Source organism: Heptranchias perlo, chromosome 8 (assembly GCF_035084215.1).
Source record: "Heptranchias perlo isolate sHepPer1 chromosome 8, sHepPer1.hap1, whole genome shotgun sequence".
NCBI lineage: Eukaryota > Metazoa > Chordata > Chondrichthyes > Hexanchiformes > Hexanchidae > Heptranchias > Heptranchias perlo.
Window position 1 is genome coordinate 8,928,363 of NC_090332.1, and position 23,296 is coordinate 8,951,658.

At 43.6% G+C, this 23,296-nt stretch overlaps 1 protein-coding gene across 3 annotated transcripts; it reads left to right on the plus strand.

Moving 5' to 3' along the window:
- Positions 1 to 975: 975 nt before the first annotated feature.
- On the plus strand, positions 976 to 23,296 carry LOC137324137 (synaptojanin-2-binding protein-like). 3 transcript variants are annotated; one of them, XM_067988273.1, is made up of 5 exons: positions 976 to 1,132; positions 8,059 to 8,195; positions 9,131 to 9,229; positions 15,666 to 15,749; positions 23,126 to 23,296. In XM_067988273.1, exons 1-5 carry the CDS (start codon positions 1,015 to 1,017, stop codon positions 23,288 to 23,290), a joined length of 603 nt encoding a protein of 200 aa, XP_067844374.1. In that variant the 5' UTR covers positions 976 to 1,014; the 3' UTR covers positions 23,291 to 23,296. The 3 variants fall into 3 exon arrangements, with proteins under 3 accessions (XP_067844374.1, XP_067844376.1, XP_067844377.1); XM_067988275.1 differs by lacking the exon at positions 23,126 to 23,296 and adding an exon at positions 22,570 to 22,882; XM_067988276.1 differs by lacking the exon at positions 976 to 1,132 and adding an exon at positions 1,262 to 1,376.

Consider the following 23,296-nt stretch of genomic DNA (forward strand, 5'->3'; position numbering starts at 1 on the left):
GGGCAAAAGCAGTGGACAGAGTAGGAATGGAAGAGGAGTTAAAGTGGTGAGCTGCAGGTAGCCTGGGTTCAACACTTGCACACAGAAAGGAATGTTTGACAGGTGGGCACCTAATCTGCATTTGGTCTCCCCAGTGTAGAGGAGACCGCAACATAAGCAACAGATACATTACACTAGAGTAAAGGTAGTACATGTAAAACTGGTGCTATTGAGTCAGAAGATTGTGGGTTCAAGTCCCACTCCAGAGATTTGAGCATACAATCCAGGCTGACACTCCAGTGGAGTACTGAGGGAGTGCTGCACTGTCGTAGGTGCTGTGTTTCAGATGGGATGTTAAACCAAGGCCCTAACTTACTGTTCTTAGAAGATCAAGGGCGTTCTCCCGATATCCTGGCCAATATTTATCCCTTAACCAACAGCTAAAACATTATCTGGTTTTTTATTTCATTGTTGTTTGTGGGAGCATGCTGTGTACAAATTAGCTGCTTGTTTCCTGCATTACAACAGTGAACTACACTTCAAAAAGTACTTCATTGGTTGTAAAGCGCTTTGGGAGGTCTCTAGGTCCTGAAAGCTGCTATATAAAGCAAATTCTTTCTCTATGGGCTTTCACCTTTTCCTCTCCAGGGGTTCACGGATGAGTCACAAGCCGTTCACAAGTTCATCCGGTCTCTGTATTTGTTGACTTAATAGCAGGTTATTTCTGTTGCTAATATATACTAATAAATAGCGTTTTCTGCAATGATAGACTTTTCTCCTAAGGGAGAATGGTAAATTTGCAGGAAACTCTGTACACCATGAATTTATCACGTGACTGCTATGTGTGTACATAATATATATTTCAACATAGTCTCATAAAAACAGAAAATGCTGGAAACACTCAGCGAGTCGGGCAGCATCTGTGGAGAAAGAAACAGAGTTAACATTTCAGGTCGATGACCTTTCGTCATAATTGGAAGCTAAATTTCTCCTTAATTAAGCAATGTAAAACGCCTCGAATTGTACGTGTGCTCTATGACAGGCAGTCATCCCCGGTTTAAGGCTAAACTGCTTGGTTGCAACAAGCCAAATTCGGATCAGTTTCTCAGTTCCGATCGGCCAGTGGAGCAAAACCAATCTGACCGACCGAGAGGTGATTTTTTTTTTCTTTCTTCCATTGTCATTTTGAATGAATTGTCATGCGGAAGCGGCCGTGACGATGGCATTTTAAACCCATTGTCAGAGGAGAAGAGACGCAATAATGTGTCTGTGTGACTGATGTGTGACAAGAGCGGTGGGGCTGGGTGGGACCCGGAGCAGGATAATCACGAACGGGAGAGATATGCCCTGCGTGAAAACTGAGCCTCATATCATCACCCTGAAAAGAGGACATTCAGGTTAGTGGAGAAACTCGATGGCATCGTCACTGCAAGTTCGGAAAGAAGATGTAAATTGTTACGCGTGGCCAATCCAGTCTGTATCTTGGATTAGCAGTGGTGGACAGCCAACGTGCATTCAGAATTTGGATCAGATTAACGCAATTGACGTTTTTACAATATCGTAAACGTTGCGCTGTGCCGAAACCACATACGTGGATTGCATTTTCACACCTGTATTCTGTCCTTACAAAGCTCTCTTGCCTGTGACTCAGGAGAGGAAAATTGGTCCAATGAAAGAATTTGCATTTATATGGCGTCTTTCATCACCCCAGGATGCCCCAAAGTGCTTTACAGCCAATGATGCGCTTGTAAAGTGTAGTCACTGTTGTAATGTAGGAAGCAAGGTCCCAGTTCCACAAATAGCAATGAGATAATGACCAGATAATCTGTTTTAATTATGTTGCTTGAGGGATAAATTTTGGCCAAGATACCAGGAAGAACTCCCCTCCTCTTGGAATAGTGCCATGGCATATTTTATCTCTGAGAGGGAGACCGGGCCTCGATTTACTGTCTCATCCAAAAGACGGCACCTTCAACAATGCAGCACTGCCTCTGTATTGCACTGAAATGTCAGCCTACTGTGCTCAAGTCTCAGGAGTGATCATTATTAAAATCCTTTGAAAAACAAACAAACAATGTTTTTTGTTTTGGAGCTGTTCTCATTATCTCAGTAAAAATGTCCCAAATCTCTTAATCCTGAATTATAACAACAGCCTGTAACACAAAGTTTCCACACCACAATGATTTTGTCCTGCACAAACTTTTGAGGTGTGATGCCCAGCCACTTTTGAGAGGTGCTGGCCACTTTAGAGTTATGACACCCTACACACCCGAGCTAAACGCCAAGTTGTAATTACATGAGGAAGCACTGAGGGTAGCAAGGGCACAGAATGTACTTTGGGTGGGGGACTTCAATGTCCATCACCAAGAGTGGCTGTCCGAGTCCTTGAAGGACATAACTGCCAGACTGGACCTGCAGCAGAACGAACCAACACGAGGGAAAAACCTACTTGACCTCATCCTCACCAATCTACCTGTCGCAGATGCATCTGTCTATGACAGTATTGGTAGGAGTAATCACCGCACAATCCTTGTGGAGACAAAGTCCCGTCTTCGCACTGAGGACGCCATCCAACGTGTTGTGTGGCACTACCACCGTGCTAAATGGGATAGATTCAGAACAGATCTAGCAGCTCAAAACTGGGCACCCATGAGGCGCTGTGGGCCATCAACAGCAGCAGAATTGTATTCCAGCACAATCTGTAACCTCATGGCCCGGCATATTCCTCACTCTACCATTACCAACAAGCCAGGGGATCAACCCTGGTCCAATGAGGAGTGTAGAAGAGCGTGCCAGGAGCAGCACCAGGCGTACCTAAAAATGAGGTGCCAACCTGGTGAAGCTACAACTCAGGACTACATGCATGCTAAACAGCGGAAGCAACATGCCATACAAAGAGCTAAGCGATTCCACAACCAACGGATCAGATCAAAGCTTTGCAGTCCTGCCACATCCACTTGTGAATGCTGGAAGACAATTAAGCAACTAACAAGAGGAGGAGGCTCCATGAACATCCCCATCCTCAATGATGGCAGGGTGCAGCACGTGAGTGCAAAAGACAAGGTTGAAGCGTTTGCAACCATCTTCAGCCAAAAGCACCAAGTGGATGATCCATCTCAGCCTCCTCCCGATATCCCCACAATCACAGAAGCCAGTCTTCAGCCAATTCGATTCATTCCATGTGATATCAAGAAATGACTGCACTGGATACTGCGAAGGCTATAGGCCTCAACAACACCACGGCTGTAGTGCTGAAGGCTTGTGCTCCAGAACTAGCTGCACCTCTAGCCAAGCTGTTCCAGTACAGCTACAACACTGGTATCTACCCGACAATGTGGAAAATTGCCCAGGTATGTCCTGTCCACAAAAAGCAGGACAAATCCAATCTGACCAATTACCGCCCCATCAGTCTACTCTCAATCATCAGCAAAGTGATGGAAGGTGTTGTCAACAGTGCTATCAAGCAGCACTTACTCACCAATAACCTGCTCACTGATGCTCAGTTTGGGTTCCGCCAGGACCACTCGGCTCCAGACCTCATTACAGCTTTGGTCCAAACATGGACAAAAGAGCTGAATTCCAAAGGTGAGGTGAGAGTGACTGTCCTTGACATCAAGGCAGCATTTGACCGAGTGTGGCACCAAGGAGCCCTAGTAAAATTGAAGTCAATGGGAATCAGGGGGAAAATTCTCCAGTGGTTGGAGTCATACCTAGCACAAAGGAAGATGGTAGTGGTTGTTGGAGGCCAATCATCTCAGCCCCAGGACATTGCTGCAGGAGTTCCTCAGGGCAGTGTCCTAGGCCCAACCAACTTCAGCTGCTTCATCAATGACTTTCCCTCCAGCATAAGGTCAGAAATGGTGATGTTCGCTGATGATTGCACAATGTTCAGTTCCATTCGCAACCCCTCAGATAATGAAGCAGTCCATGCCGGCGTGCAGCAAGACCTGGACAACATCCAGGATTGGGCCGATAAGTGGCAGTAACATTCGTGCCAGGCAATGACCATCTCCAACAAGAGAGTGCCTAACCATCTCCCCTTGACATTCAATGGCATTACCATCACTGAATCCCCCACCATCAACATCCTGGGGGTCACCATTGACCAGAAACTTAACTGGACCAGCCGCATAAATACTGTGGCTACAAGAGCAGGTCAGAGGCTGGGTATTCTGCGGCGAGTGACTCACCTCCTGACTCCCCAAAGCCTTTCCACCACCTACAAGGCACAAGTCAGGAGTGGAAAGGAATACTCTCCACTTGCCTGGATGAGTGCAGCTCCAACAACACTCAAGAAGCTCGACACTATCCACTTGCCCGCTTGATTAGCACCCCATCCACCACCCTAAACATTCACTCCTTTCACCACCGGCGCACCATGGCTGCAGTGTGTACCATCCACAGGATCCATTGCAGCAACTTGCCAAGGCTTCTTCGACAGCACCTCCCAAACCCGTGACCTCTACCACCTAGAAGGACAAGATGTGAAGATGCCGGTGATGGACTGGGGTGGACAAATGTAAGGAATCTTACAAGACCAGGTTATAGTCCAACAATTTTATTTTAAAAGGGCAGCAAGCACATGGGAACAACACAACCTGCACGTTCCCCTCCAAGTCACACAGCATCCCGACTTGGAAATATATCGCCGTTCCTTCATCGTCACTGGGTCTAAATCCTGGAACTCCCTACCTAATAGCACTGTGGAAGAACCTTCACCACACAGACTGCAGCGTTTCAAGAAGGCGGCTCACCACCATCTTCTCAAGAGCAATTAGGAATGGGCAATAAATACCGGCCTTGCCAGCGACGCCCACATCCCGTGAACGAATTTTTTTATAAAGGGCTTTTTATGTGGCATCACAGTCAGTTGGAGGATGCACTATTTAATAATGAAAGGAATGTTATACCATGGAACAATGAATGGTATATAAAAGGAGAGGGGGTTAGAAAAAATTCTTTACACAATGTGGTTAGAATTTGGAATTTTCTGCCATACACATTGTTGAAGCAGAATCCATGAAGTCTTTTTCGAAGGGAATTTGATAGTTGCTTGAAAAAGAGTATATTAAAGGACACGAAAAACAAGCAAAGAGTGGGATTAGACTAGGTGGCTCATGTGGAAAAAAACACCAGCACCAGACTTGATGGGCTGAATGGCCTACCTCTGTGGTGTAACGTTCTGTGATGCGATGATGCATTTTGTCAACGTCACCTGAACCATGAGATGTTACTGGTTTGAAACAGGAGTAGGCTTCTCAGCTCTTTAAGCCTGTTTCACCGTTTTGTTAATCCTAATTCACTGCCCTTTATTCATATTCATCAATGCTCTTACTTCCCTAGGAAGCATCTGTCTCCCTTTTAAACACCTCAATTGATTTTGCATATTTGGTTTTCTGGAGCAATACATTCAACATTCTCACAGCCCTTTGTGTGAAGAAGTTTTATCTTGGACTTGGTTTTAACTTGAATTTTAAGATTATAGGGTATAAATTGAAGTCAGTGGGAAAGAAAATTGGGCGGAAAGCAAAACAGGCAGCCGATTTGCTATCACCCATTTTGTGCTACTGGCCAAGTTGAATTTATATCCCTGTATCTCCAGAGTGTGTTATTCTGTACTTCAAAAAAATGTGGTTTCTTTCTTTTATCCAGGTTTAATTATCAATTTTGTGGTTTCCCAGAAGCATGGGTTTCAAGCAGACAACAGATGGGTGGCTCCTGCCTGTGGCTCAGTTGATAAAGACAGCGTGTAACTGAGCCATACAGATCAGAAAGTCCCGGGTTTAATTCCTGGGTTGTGCAACGTCAGCTGACATCCTAAGTGGCAGTCAGCCTCACAGCCCCTGGGCTGAGGAGAGGAAAACTAGTCAAGGTCCTCGCACCTATTAACCATCGAGTGACTCCTGCCGAAACGTGCATGTCTGTAGATGTTGGGTGAGGACAGCATCGGGTTTGGTTGTGTCTCCACAGTCGAATAGCCTGCCAACACTCAACTGTTTAGGCTTGCAAAGGAATAATGGCCAGTTGGGTGAGGAACCTAAAGGTGACAACAAGAGTCAATAGGGGGTGACATTCAACGTCGGCGGGAGCACAAGATGGGCGGTAGCGGACCGGCTGCCCGTTACACACCCCGCCCAATTTTCCTTTCCAGTTACCACCTGTTTTTGCACCCCTGCCAAAGTTGAATTTCACCCCCAATGTCTTCAGAAGAGGAGGTGGGGATAAATTTTATTGCAATATACTTTGCTAATTGTTGGTAATGAGGATATGGTAAAGTGCTAAATAAATGCAAGCTCTTTCTGATAACAGAACAGAAGATACATGACAGCTTCTGTAGAAGGCGGTAACATTTTGAATGGTTCTGTGTCATAAACTGAGTGGTCCGTCAATATTATTGGAACTCTCAGATCTGTTGCAAATTTGAAACACACTCCAAACAGAAGCAGTTCATGAAGGGCAAATTTATTCCACATCCATAAGATTCACCACCTCCCCGCCCCCCAAGATGATCTGAAGTTAAGTGATTGGGTATCATTTCAATGCATGTTCTGTTATAAACTGGTTTCAACTGGCCATTTGTGAGATCCAAGACCAATTTATGAGATGGATTTGAGGTAAAAAGGGATAATTGTTGTCAGGGGGAAGGGCTCAGGCCTGCACCAACCTGTCACCTAGTACCTTGGGGGGAGTCAGCCTCAAGCCGCACATTGACTGTAGTCACATTTAGGCGAGATTAGGTATGAGTGACAGGTTCTCTTCCCTAAAGGATATTAGTGAACCAGTTGGGTTTTTACAACAAGCTTTTGTGGTCATTCTCTGGTGTTAGACCACAAATTACCAGATTTATTGAATTCAATTTGCCATGTGGGATTTTAAATCATGACCTCTGGGTTGCAAATCAAGGAGTACTACACTTCAAAAGTAATTCAGTGGTTGTGAGACACTTTGGAACATGCTGAGGATGTGGTAAAGTGCTAAATAAATGTAATCTCTTTCTTTCTAATAATAGAATACATGATAAAAATTGGGTGATGCAGGTTTGTTACACGAGTGAAGCTGGTCTCATAATTTATGAGTGACAAAGTTGTTTTTTGTGGTGAATTAGTTGTTGAAAGGAAACCTGCATTTTAATTTGGATTAATTTTAAGCAGCGCCATGTGAACTGAGCGTTTTCTGACTGTAAGAGCAGCTGTTAAGGTAACCAGCCGGAAACTTTCGTCAGTGTTAAATGAGCGAAGAGAAACAGAACAGCTGCACTTTAAAACATACTACCGTTTAAAATTGAAGTATGGTGAGGGGAGAAATTGATTGTGACTGACCGACATCTGCAAAAAAATATGGTATCCCCTCCAACTGCCTGTAAGATTCATCTCTTATACCTTGCTGATCAGACATGATTTAATTGAATGGCGGAACAGACTCGAGGGGCTGAATGGCCTACTCCTGTTCCTATGTTCCACTTCTCCTAATGCCCTGCATTTTCACCATTTGCCCTGGATCTGAGAGCAATTTTCACATTTCCCCAGCAACTTTTCTTTAATTCATCCATGGGAAGTGGGGTGTCACTGGCAAGGCTGGCAGTTATTGCCCATCCCTAGTTGACCTGACTGAGAGGCTTGCTAGGCCACTTCATGAGGTAGTTAAGATTCAACCACGTTGGTGTGGGCCTGGAGTCACCAGGTAAAGGACGGCAGGTTTCCTTTCCTAAAGGACATTAGTGAACCAGTGGGGTTTTTATGACAATCCGACAGCTTCATGGTTACTTTTACTGACCGGATTTCAACTGAATTCAAATTCTCAAACTACAATGGTGGGATTTGAACTCACATTCTCTGGATTACTAGTCCAGGCCTCTGGATTATTGGCCCAGTAACATAATCACTATACTACTGTACCTAATAACTAGCCTTTGATTTTTGGCAATTTCAAATCACTTGCCTTAATCATCCCATGTGGTATAAATAGATGATAATGGATATCTCCAGTGCAGACAAGATTATAATAAAAGAGTTCTATTGTACTTAATATTATTGTACAATATCACTTTGATTTACATTCATGCTTGTTACTCATTTACAGGATTTGGGTTTAACATCTTGGGAGGAGTAGATAAACCATGTTATCCTGGAAATAATGGAATCTTTGTGGCTAAAATAAGAGAAAATGAAGCAGCAGCTCTTGATGGGAGACTCAGAGAGGGTGACAAGATCTTGGAGGTATGTGCAATTGTTCTGATTAAAAACGAATTAATTGTTTAAATAATTAAAAAAGAAAATTATAATTAAAAAGATCATAATTTAAAAAAGAAAAAAAACTGCAACCGAAAACAGAAAACCCTGGAAATACACAGTAGGTCTGCCAGCATCTGAAAAGGCAGATTAATATTTAGGGTGTAAACTGTTGTCAGAACTCAAAGAAAAATAAGCCTCTTTGGAGATTGAGCAAAAGAGGTAGTTAGTGGGTTAAACGGTCAGCAAACAAGTGCTTAGCTACACCAGTGTAAACATTATTTGTGCTGGTGTAAATGTAATTTTTCACCCTGTCAACGGCACAAGTATGGGGCTTTTCCTAGAAAACACCGTTATCATCTAAGGGCTTATCCATAATAGGATGTTGCCGCTACAAGCTTCCTCCGATTGTTATTTGAAACTACGGCCTGGGTATTATGATGTGGCAACAGCCTGCAATCATTTCCCACTTTAGCTATTGGCAGGGAGCTTGAAAGCCATCTGATAGCCATTTTGAACTCAACAATCAGGGTAAGGCCCAACCAAGGTTCAAGAGATTACAAGACAAGTTAAATAAAGAACTACTGTTTAGATGTTGCCAAGCTTGGGGTTTAAATGCTGAAGATTGTAGGAGAAAGGAGAAACTGAAGGAGCTCCACAGGTTTAAAGAATGAGTTACTGCAGGAGACTGCAATGAGTCTTAATTTGAACATCATGATTCAGTGGGGAGGGGAAAGAGCATATAAGACAGTGAATGGAAACTTTTGTCTTGTATGTCTGGGCTACATTTGAATCCACAATATAAATGTGAAAGGACTAACCCATTGCACAATTTAGTCCCCATCCAATGCTTTCATTATAAAAAGACCACTTCCTACTGCACTGCTACGTAAATAGCATCTGTTTTGATCTTCTGTCTTTAGGCTGGTGGAGTTTCACTTGTTAATATACAGCATGAGGAAGCAGCAAAAGTATTTCGGAATGCGACCAATGCTGAGTTAGCATTACGAATCGAGAGGCAGGTAAGGAACAATAAAGAGACATGAAAACATTCTTTGTAATACATTTTTGTGGATAAAGTCAGCTAGAGCAACTGATATTTGGCAACACAACAAGACCCCCCCCCCCCCCCTCATAAACACCATAGCACACCTCAACGGAGGAAGGAGAAAGCTCTTTACAAGGAGCAAATAAGCTCCACCCCATCCCACCCAGGCACCAAAAGCACAGCAACCCAAACCAACTCTGCTCCCGGACAAGGTAGCTCCTGAACACCCTGCTCAACTATGCCAATAGACCAATTGTATAAATATATGTTCACTCAATTGCCATGTGAGCAAAACACATGGCACCTCCACCAACATGTAAACTAATGTTAAACTCTGAATAAATGTTAAAATTGTATAATAGTACTCTATATTTTTGTGTATGCAGTTTAAGTAGTAACAGTGTAATGTATGTATCATAGAATCATAGAAGTTACAACATGGAAACAGGCCCTTCGGCCCAACATGTCCATGTCGCCCAGTTTATACCACTAAGCTAGTCCCAATTTCCTGCACTTGGCCCATATCCCTCTATACCCATCTTACCCATGTAACTGTCCAAATGCTTTTTAAAAGACAAAATTGTACCCGCCTCTACTACTGCCTCTGGCAGCTCGTTCCAGACACTCACCACCCTTTGAGTGAAAAAATTGCCCCTCTGGACCCTTTTGTATCTCTCCCCTCTCACCTTAAATCTATGCCCCCTCGTTATAGACTCCCCTACCTTTGGGAAAAGATTTTGACTATCTACCTTATCTATGCCCCTCATTATTTTATAGACTTCTATAAGATCACCCCTTAACCTCCTACTCTCCAAGGAAAAAAGTCCCAGTCTGTCTAACCTCTCCCTATAAGTCAAACCATCAAGTCCCGGTAGCATCCTAGTAAATCTTTTTTGCACTCTCTCTAGTTTAATAATATCCTTTCTATAATAGGGTGACCAGAACTGTACACAGTATTCCAAGTGTGGCCTTACTAATGTCTTGTACAACTTCAACAAGACATCCCAACTCCTGTATTCAATGTTCTGACCAATGAAACCAAGCATGCCGAATGCCTTCTTCACCACCCTATCCACCTGTGACTCGACTTTCAAGGAGCTATGAACCTGTACTCCTAGATCTCTTTGTTCTATAACTCTCCCCAACGCCCTACCATTAACGGAGTAGGTCCTGGCCCGATTCGATCTACCAAAATGCATCACCTCACATTTATCTAAATTAAACTCCATCTGCCATTCATCGGCCCACTGGCCCAATTTATCAAGATCCCGTTGCAATCCTAGATAACCTTCTTCACTGTCCACAATGCCACCAATCTTGGTGTCATCTGCAAACTTACTAACCATGCCTCCTAAATTCTCATCCAAATCATTAATATAAATAACAAATAACAGCGGACCCAGCACCGATCCCTGAGGCACACTGCTGGACACAGGCATCCAGTTTGAAAAACAACCCTCTACAACCACCCTCTGTCTTCTGTCGTCAAGCCAATTTTGTATCCAATTGGCTACCTCACCTTGGATCCCATGAGATTTAACCTTATGTAACAACCTACCATGCGGTACCTTGTCAAAGGCTTTGCTGAAGTCCATGTAGACCACGTCTACTGCACAGCCCTCATCTATCTTCTTGGTTACCCCTTCAAAAAACTCAATCAAATTCGTGAGACATGATTTTTCTCTCACAAAACCATGCTGACTGTTCCTAATTAGTCCCTGCCTCTCCAAATGCCTGTAGATCCTGTCCCTCAGAATACCCTCTAACAACTTACCCACTACAGATGTCAGGCTCACCGGTCTGTAGTTCCCAGGCTTTTCCCTGCCTCCCTTCTTAAACAAAGGCACAACATTTGCTACCCTCCAATTTTCAGGCACCTCACCTGTAACGGTGGATGATTCAAATATCTCTGCTAGGGGACCCGCAATTTCCTCCCTAACCTCCCATAACGTCCTGGGATACATTTCATCAGGTCCCGGAGATTTATCTACCTTGATGCGCGTTAAGACTTCCAGCACCTCCCTCTCTGTAATATGTACACTCCTCAAGACATCACTATTTATTTCCCCAAGTTCCCTAACATCCATGCCTTTCTCAACCGTAAATACCGATGTGAAATATTCATTCAGGATCTCACCCATCTCTTGTGGTTCCGCACATAGATGACCTTGTTGATCCTTAAGAGGCCCTACTCTCTCCCTAGTTACTCTTTTATGTATGTCTTTTATAGAGACATTTTCATAAAGAAACTGCATAAAGTCAAGTTTTGGAACTTTTACTTTCTGCCTTCCCTGTACCATTAGTTCCAACATGTTCCCAGTTCACACCACATTTCATCCTCAGAGAATGAACTCTGTTAGTGCTGAAATTGGCAACAAGGAGGTTTATGGCAGCAAACTGAGGAGACTGTCCCTTCAATTATTTATCTTTCTATGTGTGGAAAGCATGGTGTCTGCTCATCAATTTTCTTCAACAGCACATATGATATTGTTAATCCATCGTGTGCAGATTGCTGGGACAAAACTTAGTCCTTACCACATAGGCTGCAACCAACAGGTAAGTTTTTAAAATATACTAACGTGAATGTGGAGCCAGGAGGAGCAGGAGTGCTCCTCCCAACTCTACATTCAAAGAATGCGGGCCGCCTCCAGCCACCGATTTCCCCCTCCGCCCACCCGATCGCCACCAATCCCACCCCGGTCGCTGCTACCTCTTTCCCCCCGGCCAACACTACCTCCCTCCCAGCCACCATTACCTCCTGACCCGATCGCACCCCCTGCCCGGTCGCTTCCCGCTTCCTCACTAACTGAGGATGTCAGCAGCAGCTTAGAATCATAGAATCATAGAAGTTACAACATGGAAACAGGCCCTTCGGCCCAACATGTCCATGTCGCCCAGTTTATACCACTACGCTAGTCCCAGTTGCCTGCACTTGGCCCATATCCCTCTCTACCCATCTTACCCATGTAACTGTCCAAATGCTTTTTAAAAGACAAAATAGTACCCGCCTCTACTACTGCCTCTGGCAGCTCGTTCCAGACACTCACCACCCTTTGAGTGAAAAAATTGCCCCTCTGGACCCTTTTGTATCTCTCCCCTCTCACCTTAAATCTATGCCCCCTCGTTACAGACTCCCCTACCTTTGGGAAAAGATTTTGACTATCGACCTTATCTATGCCCCTCATTATTTTATAGACTTCTATAAGATCACCCCTTAACCTCCTACTCTCCAGGGAAAAAAGTCCCAGTCTGTCTAACCTCTCCCTGTAAGTCAAACCATCAAGTCCCGGTAGCATCCTAGTAAATCTTTTCTGCACTCTTTCTAGTTTAATAATATCCTTTCTATAATAGGGTGACCAGAACTGTACACAGTACTCCAAGTGTGGCCTCACCAATGCCCTGTACAACTTCAACAAGACATCCCAACTCCTGCATTCAATGTTCTGACCAATGAAACCAAGCATGCCGAATGCCTTCTTCACCACCCTATCCACCTGTGACTCCACTTTCAAGGAGCTATGAATCTGTACTCCTAGATCTCTTTGTTCTATAACTCTCCCCAACGCCCTACCATTAACGGAGTAGGTCCTGGCCCGATTCGATCTACCAAAATGCATCACCTCACATTTATCTAAATTAAACTCCATCTGCCATTCATCGGCCCACTGGCCCAATTTATCAAGATCCCGTTGCAATCCCAGATAACCTTCTTCACTGTCCACAATGCCACCAATCTTGGTGTCATCTGCAAACTTACTAACCATGCCTCCTAAATTCTCATCCAAATCATTAATATAAATAACAAATAACAGCGGACCCAGCACCGATCCCTGAGGCACACCGCTGGACACAGGCATCCAGTTTGAAAAACAACCCTCTACAACCACCCTCTGTCTTCTGTCGTCAAGCCAATTTTGTATCCAATTGGCTACCTCACCTTGGATCCCATGAGATTTAACCTTATGTAACAACCTACCATGCGGTACCTTGTCAAATGCTTTGCTGAAGTCCATGTAGACCACGTCTACTGCACAGCCCTCATCTATCTTCTTGGTTACCCCTTCAAAAAACTCAATCAAATTCGTGAGACATGATTTTCCTCTCACAAAACCATGCTGACTGTTCCTAATTAGTCCCTGCCTCTCCAAATGCCTGTAGATCCTGTCCCTCAGAATACCCTCTAACAACTTACCCACTACAGATGTCAGGCTCACTGGTCTGTAGTTCCCAGGCTTTTCCCTGCCGCCCTTCTTAAACAAAGGCACAACATTTGCTACCCTCCAATCTTCAGGCACCTCACCTGTAGCGGTGGATGATTCAAATATCTCTGCTAGGGGACCCGCAATTTCCTCCCTAACCTCCCATAACGTCCTGGGATACATTTCATCAGGTCCCGGAGATTTATCTACCTTGATGCGCGTTAAGACTTCCAGCACCTCCCTCTCTGTAATATGTACACTCCTCAAGACATCACTATTTATTTCCCCAAGTTCCGTAACATCCATGCCTTTCTCAACCGTAAATACCGATGTGAAATATTCATTCAGGATCTCACCCATTTCTTGTGGTTCCGCACATAGATGACCTTGTTGATCCTTAAGAGGCCCTACTCTCTCCCTAGTTACCCTTTTGCCCTTTATGTATTTGTAGAAGCTCTTTGGATTCACCTTTGCCTGATCTGCCAAAGCAATCTCATATCCCCTTTTTGCCCTCCTGATTTCTCTCTTAACTCTACTCCGGCAATCTCTATACTCTTCAAGGGATCCACTTGATCCCAGCTGCCTATGCATGTCATATGCCTCCTTCTTCTTTTTGACTAGTGCCTCAATCTCCCGAGTCATCCAAGGTTCCCTACTTCTACCAGCCTTGCCCTTCACTTTATAAGGAATGTGCTTACCCTGAACCCTGGTTAACACACTTTTGAAAGCCTCCCACTTACCAGACGTCCCTTTGCCTGCCAACAGACTCTCCCAATCAACTTCTGAAAGTTCCTGTCTAATACCATCAAAATTGGCCTTTCCCCAATTTTGAATTTTAACTTTTGGGCCAGACCTATCCTTCTCCATAGCTATCTTAAAACTAATGGAATTATGATCACTTGTCCCAAAGTGATCCCTCACCAACACTTCTGTCACCTGCCCTTCCTTATTTCCCAAGAGGAGGTCAAGTTTTGCCCCCTCTCTAGTCGGGCCATCCACATACTGAATGAGAAATTCCTCCTGAATACACTCAACAAATTTCTCTCCATCCAAGCCCCTAATGCTATGGCTGTCCCAGTCAATGTTGGGAAAGTTAAAGTCCCCTACAATTACCACCCTATTTTTCTTGCAGCTGTCTGTAATCTCCTTACATATTTGCTCCTCAATTTCCCGTTGACTATTTGGGGGTCTGTAGTACAATCCGATCAAAGTGATCTCTCCCTTCTTATTTTTCAGTTCTACCCATATAGACTCAGTGGGCGAACCCTCGGATATATCCCCTCTCACTACTGCCGTGATGTTCTCCCTAATCAAGAACGCAACTCCCCCTCCTCTCTTACCTCCTGCTCTATCTTTCCTATAGCATCTGTACCCTGGAACATTGAGCTGCCAGTCCTGCCCCTCCCTTATTCATGTTTCAGTAATAGCTATAACATTCCAGTCCCATGTACCCATCCATGCCCTGAGTTCATAAAGATATGGAGGCAGCCGACAAAGGCTTCCACGGGTGATTTAAATCTGAGTTGACTTCTCTTGGCGTTGTTTAAGGTAGGTAATTAATCCAGGTGGAGGGGGTGAGGCAAGTCCAAGAGAGGAATTGTACCCGGATTCGGGGTGCAGTGGCTTGATGGGCCGAACGGTCTTATCTTGCTCCACATTCTATGTCTTTAACGGAATGGTACAGACACGACATTCAATGTGGGTTAAGAAATACTTTGCATTTGTGTAATAACCTCTCACATCTCTGGGACGTCCCAAAGCACGTCACAGGCAACGGCTTATTTCTGAAACGCAGTCACAATGCGGCAGCCACTTTTAGCACAGCAAGATCCCACTAACAGCAACTGTACAATCAGTGAATTTGTTCTCAACAGTGTTGGTTCAGGTTCATAGATTCTTACGGCACAGAAGGAGGCCATTTGGCCCATCGTGCCTGTGCCGGTTCTTTGAAAGAGCTATCCAATTAGGCCCACTCCCCCTCCCTGCTCTTTCCCCTTTGTTCTGTCAGGACACAGCTTGATCTTCTATTGCGCTTTTCCAGCGAGCTGCTTGTTGCTCTCCACAGCTTGCCAATGCCATGGAAATGAGGCTTATTGCCCAATAATGGGGGCGCCTCAGGCCACACCATTCAAGCGCGCTCGAATTTCTAGTTTTGTATGTCTGCCTCACACAAACATACATTTATAAAACTATTTACGTGATGTTTTTCAGGTTGGATATGAAAAATCCCCAGGTTTCGAGTTTGGCGATGATGTGTGTTCAGCAGCCAAATGGAAGCAGACACAACCCCAGCAGGTCATTCAAATATCTTTCCCTGTGTATTAAAACAATGTGATACAGATTTCTCTGTACTGCCTTCTCTCAGGTTCCCATCTAGCTACAATATATTAAAAACAATACATCCAGACATGCAAAAATTACACTGCAGACTTTATTGCAGATGCAAACAAACTTACAAAAAGTGAGAAAAAAGAGGCAGTTACTTAATGGTAGCTGCTCCTAATCTGAAGCCAGAACTGACAAACACTTTGCAATTTTTAAAGTTCCCTAACCAAACTACAATAAAACTCTGAGTGATTTCACCTTGTATTTACTTAACAACAAATAAACTTCATTGATTTAAAGAGATATAGCTCCACCCTGACAGAATGATACATTGTGCTTTGCATGGTTTATAAAACTCCCATCCTTATAAAGCAGCATATCATTCTGACCTACCATGAACAATGCCACTGTTACTATTTAAAAATGGTACCTCGTGCATGCAGACCAGAATGATACCTGGGCTCAGAGGATTAAATTATGAGGACAGTTTGCATAAACTTGGTTTTTATTCCCTTGAGTAAAGAAGATTGAGGAGTGATCCGATCGAGGTGTTTAAGATGTTAAAAGGATTTGATACAGGTAGATACAGAGAAACTATTTCATCTGGTGGGGGAATCCAGAACGAGGGGATGGAATCTTAAAATTAGAGCTAGGCTATTTGGGAGTGAAATCAGGAAGCACTTTGTCACACAAAGGGTAGTAGAAATCTGGAATGCTGTCCCCAAAAGGCTGTGGATGCTGGCACAATTGTAGCTTTCAAGACTGAGATCGACAGATTTTTCTTAGGTAAGGGTATCAAGGGATATGGAGCTGAGGTACATTTCAGCCATGATCTAATTGAATGGCGGAGCAGGCCTGAGGGGATGAATGGTCTATTCCTGTTCCTATGTGCACTTCTAGTCCAAGACACTTCAGGTGTCACATTTCCTGTATCACGCTCTGGGATCATACATCAGGCACTACACATCGCATGTCACAATTGACACAGGCAAACTATGTGCTAGTTCTTTGAAACAGTTTGGCTTAAGTAAGTTTTATATTCATAAAGAGTGACAAATCAAAACTCAGTAATTATGAGCAGTCAAAAAAATCTACCAATTAAAAACACAGAAGCTGAACCAATTAGTCAAAGAAAAATTTCCAAAATACTTTCAGTCATAACAAATTTAAATTAATTAACTGTGAGGACTGATAAAAATCTACCAGTCAAAAAAAAAACAGAAACAGAATTAGTCAAAATGGTCCAAATCATTTTTCAAAAATCTTTCATCTGCCATTTTTCTTTATGACAAACTCAAATAGAAGGTTTCTAACAATAAAACATTAAAAAATTACATTTTTACAATAACTTCATTAAACTTACCTGTAAAATTATCTCATGTGTTTTTGAATACCTTCATAATGCTTTTCCTTGAAGGCCTCTCTCAAAAGCCTGAGTTTGCAGTTGATATTTTTTCCCAAAGGTGTAGCAGTAACAGCTGAAGGGAGTTACTGCTACACCTTTGCCTATAATTCCCAGGACGCCATATATTGTGGTATATATAATACCGCTATGATATAGTGTGGATAATATACTGCACTATATTATAGTGGTATTATATATATCACTATAATATAGTGTGATATATTATCCACACTACACCTGAGCAGGTGTCGTGTGGATGATTTTCCAGGGTGCCAGCAGTATGATTCTCTCAGTGCAGGTATATCTTTGCTCATGCTGGAACAAGACTTCTGAGTTTCTTTATCTTTCTGAATGATTTGAAACCAGCCAGGGAATTAATTTTAAAAGCATTTTTCATCTAAAGTTTTACATTAAACTATTATTAAGTACTTAATTTTATTTCAGAGGCTAATTCACTGACAGAGAGACAGGCAGAAAGAATGAGACACACAAATAGGATGATTACAGCGTCTGTACTTCATTTTGTTTACATTGAAAATTTAAAAATAAGGATTGGCCACAGAGAAGTAATTTTTCCTTGTGCAAAAATCATATTATATCTGATTAGACTATAGCATTATTTCAGTTTGTTTTGCAAATGGTCTGGAAATCTGAATGCTGACATTAAGACAGCTTTTGAGGTAAAGTTTTAGATTAAAGCTAACTATGTGCTTATTTTTCCAAATGATTTCAAAACAAGTTGAAAGATGATTTCAAAACAAGTTGAAAGATGAATCATAGCTTTCAGAGGAAACTATTATAAAGTGCTTATATATTTACTTCAGAGAAAGAGACTGTCTCAGACAGAGTGATTAGAGCTCCTGTGTTTTGTTTATGGTGAGAATTCAACCACAATCATTGTTTACATAATCAATTTTTACTATGCAGCTCCAAAGGGTAAGGGAAACACTATTTATTTTCCAGGAACCAATTAAAAATACTTGAGCAGAAGTACTACTTTCTAATTTCTCTCACTTAGAGATATGCACTCCTCACCAATTCCCATTCCCCAGCACCCACATGGAAGCAGTGTAAAGCATGAAGTTTTAAATGAAGTAATTTATGACATGAAAAATACTGTAGTGTTAGAATAGTATATCCTCCATCTTACCATGGCGATCACCTAGTCTTTATAAACTGTCATGGAACTGAGTGCAGTGAAGTTTTTTTTTAACATAAATGAAAAACAAATCAATAGTTTAAAAAGGTGGGGTGCTTTTGGGAACATCCTGCTCCAAACCCATTTCTGTCATCTACGGGAGCGAATTTTATGTTCACTGAGATGAAGAATTTTTTGCCTACATAACAATAGTCACTGCACTTAAAAACTCATTAATTATGTGAAGCGTTTTGATGTGATAAGATTTGATGTAAATGTAAGTATTCTTGTTATTTAAAAGTGTTAGTCCTAAGGACTGGAACACATTTTCCAGTTTTGGTGCCAAGTGTCAGCATCAAGCACAGTTAGATGCAGAATAAAGATCTCTCTACTCTGCCCCAAAAACACGCCTTAGCTCCAACCTTAGATGAGCATCCCATACTGCACCAATGTTATTTTATTCACGTTCAGTTCTTACATCCAATGAGTGAGACTCATAGTTTTGTGCCAAGCTATGGACAGTTTTCATGCCCACCAGGAAATAGTTTGAGATGGTCAAATTCCTTTCACAAGGTTAAAGCTGGGTTAAACTTGAACCCAGGTCCAAGAGGAGAAAGGGTAGAGTGCTGACCCATTGCTTCACCCAGTCTTCCAGATGTTATCGTTTTAATCTCAGTTTTGATAGTTGTCAGCAAGGAGGTATGACCATTAGGTTTTCAGAGAAAGCTGTTCCTGGTTGTTCAAAAAATGTGGACTTGTCTAAAACTCTCAAATGAGGTGAAAAACCCCATTAAACATAATGAAGAAAGGTTAAATCCAGAAGCACCAACACATTATCAACAGAACCAGCAATTATTTATATTTATTCTCCCTCCCATTTTCTCCCCTTTTCTCCTATATAACAACAACTTGCATTTAAAAGGCAGCTTTAACATAGTAAAAACGTTGCAAGGTGCTTCACAGGAGTGTTAGCAGACAAAATATGGCACAGGGCCAAATAAAGAGATATTAGGTGACCAAAAGCAAGGTCAAATAGACTAATTTAGACTCATATAGACCAATTATGCTTATGTAAGGTTCCACAGGTACTAATTGCCTCACTCATTCTTCGTGGGGCGGGGGGGGGGCGGTGAAATTTGTCTTGAGCAGTAGTGCAAAACGGCTGATAGTAAATCAGCTGCTTGTTTAACACTCCACCTGATTTTCTTTTCCATTGAAGTCAATTTCACTCCCTTCATGACTAAATCTGGACAGTGAGTGTCCAGGCTACCAGCCATAGAGGGCATCACAGCCAAACCCAATACTTTCCTCTTTTTTATTTCAAAATATACTTTATTCCATAAAATTTAAAGCTACACACAGTTTACACACAGGTCAAATAATGGGCACAAAATGCAGCACAGCAGTTCAAAGCAATATAGTGCAGATCGTATACACTATGATCTCATTGTTACAATTTTAAAACACAGTACATATTTTCTAATACATTCTGTACAATACACGGTGGAGTGGTTTTACACGGTGGCCTTTCCCCATAGGGCCTTTGTGTAGGCCGCACCTCGCTTCAATGCATCCCGCAGCACTGGAGTGTGGACCTTGGAGTGTGCCAGTCGGCAACACTCGGTCGTGGACAGCTCCTTCAGCTGGAAGACCAGCGGGTTTCTGACGGACCAAAGGGCCTCCTTCACCGAGTTGATGGTCTTCCAGCCGCAGGTGATATCTGACTCGTCCCGGGGATTAGCCCGTAGAGCACAGCGTCCCGTGTTACCGAGCTGTTGGGGATGAACCAGGACAGATACCAATGCATCTCTTGCCACGCCCTCTGCGCGAAGGGGCAGCCCATCAGGAGGTGGATGACGGTCTCCATCCCGCCACAACCTCGTGGGCAGCTCGCAGTGGTGTTGAGATTCCGTGCGTGTTGGAAGGACCGCACTGGGAGGGCCTTTCTCACCACCATCCAGGCTGCATCCTGGTGCCTGTTGGTTAGTTCTGGCAACGAGACATTCTGCCAAATGGCATCGACTGTTTAGTTGGGGAAAAGCTCGATCGAGTCCATCCTCTCCTTTCCTTGCAGGATTTTCAGAACGTTTTGTGTACCACTGTCTGACGGCCTTGTGGTCGAAGGGGTTCCTCCTCAGGAACGTCTCCACCTGGGGACAGGTTTGCAGGGCGGGGACAGTCCAGCTAGACGGGACGTCCTGTGCCTGCTCGGCCAGCGTGGCCGGACCCAGCCTTCTCAGTGTGGGTAGAAACTCAGCACGTAGTGACACTTGGTGTTTGCATGCTGGAGCTGTACACACATCCTGAGGCAGCCACACACAAAGGTGGCCATCAGGATCAGAGCGGCATTGGGGACGCTCCTCCCCCCCCTTTGTCTGGGGGCTTGTACATGGTGACCCTGCAGACACGGTCTACCTTGGACCTCCAGACGAAGTGGAAGATAGCTTGGGTGACTGTGACGGCGTAGTAGTGGGGAATGGGCCAGACCCTGGCCATGTAGAGTAACGCCGCGAGTACCTCACACCTTATCATCAGGTTCCTGCCAGTTATGGAGAGGGATCGCCCCACCCACATACCAAGCTTCTGTTTGGCCTTGGCAATCTGCTCCTCCCAATTCTTTGTGCAGGCTGGGGCCCTCTGAACCAGATCCCCAGCACCTTCAGGTAGTCGGACCTGACGGTGAAGGGGACAAAGGATCGGGTCTCCCACTTGCCAAAGAACATGGCCTCACTCTTACTTTGGTTCGCTCTGGCTCCCAAGGTCAGCTCGAAACGGTCGCAGATGCCCATCAGTGTGGACCGACTGCTGATTGGAGCAGAAGACAGTGACAACGTCCATGTACAGGAAGGCCTTAACCTAAGACCCTCCGCTGCGTGGGATCATCACCCCTCCTGATACCTGCGTCCTTCCTGATGGAAGCGGCAAACGGCTCAATACAACATACGAACAAGACCGCGGAGAAAGGACAGCCCTGCCTGACTCCAGATCTGATCGGAAAGCTCTCTGACTCCCATGCATTGATTAGGACCGCACTATGGATGTCCGGGTAGAGCAGTCGGATCCAATCGCGGATTCCCTCCCCAAAACCCATTTTGGAGAGCACCGATATCCACGCTGAGATCAGCTAACTGGAATATTCTTGTTTTGTACAGGTCAACTCCACAGTGATGGTGCACATACCACAGTTGAGTCATTGTGGGGGGGCTTTAGGTGACAGACTGAATTTCAGCGTTAAACTTTCAGTTCCTTTGATATTCAGAAACTACTGAGGTTTCACTCTTCCGCAATAAGATGACATCAGAGCCAACAGATTGAATTCTTGCCCTGTAACACATTATCAGTTATGTGTTATTATATACAGTATTCAATGTATTTTACAGCTGTTGAGTAAAATACCAAGATTATGTTAAACTAGTTAAAGCCAAAGTCCTCTTGGGGTGCTCAAGATAGGGTGCCAGCAGTCACTTGCTTCAATGTATCAGTGACAAGCAAAGATTTTCCTGCTGACATCTGAGCACAGTTAATCATTTACAAAAGCTGCATAGCACCGGAAAAACAGGAGAGTGGCTGAAACAGCACCAAGAACTATGACTGAATAACAACACTGAGCCCGCTCTGTGTGATGTTGAAGGGCTGAGGATAACAGACTGAATAAGTGGAGACAACTGTGACCTTTTCTGTCAAATCGACCTGCTAATAATCCTCAATTTCCCTGATATAGTCGAGTGTTAGGACAAGTGAATTGGCATGATATCCTGCAAATTTCTGCCTTTATCCACCTGTCATACAATTTGCTGCCTGACCATTGCAAGTTTGTACAAAAAAAGTCCTGAAGGCTGTGAAAACGCTAGGCTATAACATAAGAACATAGGAAATAGGAGCAGGAGTAGGCTATCCGGCCCCTCGAGCCTGCTCCGCCATTCAACAAGATCATGGCTGATCTTCTACCTCAACGCCATTTTCCTGCACTATCCCCATATCCCTTGATGCCTTTAATATCTAGAAATCCGTTGATCTCTGTTTTGAATGTACTCAATGACTGAGCCCCCACAGCCCTCTGGGGGAGAGAATTCTAAAGAAATTTCTCCACATCTCAGTCCTAAATGGCCTCCCCCTTATTCTGAGACTGTGACCCTGGTTCTAGATTCCCCAGCCAGGGGAAACATCCTCCCTGCATCTACCCTGTCGAGCCCTGTAAGAATTTTGTATGTTTCAATGAGATCACCTCTCATTCTTCTAAACTCTAGAGAATACAGGCCTGGTCTACTCAATCTCTCCTCATACGACAATCCCGCCATCCCAGGAATCAGTCTGGTGAACCTTCATCTATGGCAAGTTGCACTCCATCTATGGCAAGTATATCCTTTCTTAGGTAAGGAGACCAAAATTGTACACAGTACTCCAGGTGTGGTCTCACCAAGGCCCAAAAAATTGCAGTAAGACATCTTTACTCCTGTACTCAAATCCTCTTGTAATAAAGGCCAACATACCATTTGCCTTCTTAATTGCTTGCTGCACCTGTATGTTAGCTTTCAGTGACTCATGTAAAAGGACACCCAGGTCCCTTTGAACATCAACATTTCCCAATCTCTCACCATTTAAAAGATACTCCGCATTTCTGTTTTTCCTACCAAAGTGGATAACTTCACATTTTTTCACATTATATTAACAAATCAATTTCTGCAACAAATCACTGGTCCAAATGATCAGCCATTATTGTTTAGTTCCAGTTTGTGCATGTAATAATTATGAAGCACTGTTTTGTACCCTGATCTCCTAACTTCCTGTTTTTATTTATGGCAGTACTCTGCAAAGAAACCTCAAAAATGGCATCACCGTTCTTCAAGGGCATTTCACACAGGCAGACTGCCATGGATCATTTTAGCAACTTCTGTGGTGACTGCAATCATCGTGATGGGGGCACTGAAATTCCAAAGTAGACCACCTTTACCCATACTAAAGAAATGAAATAAA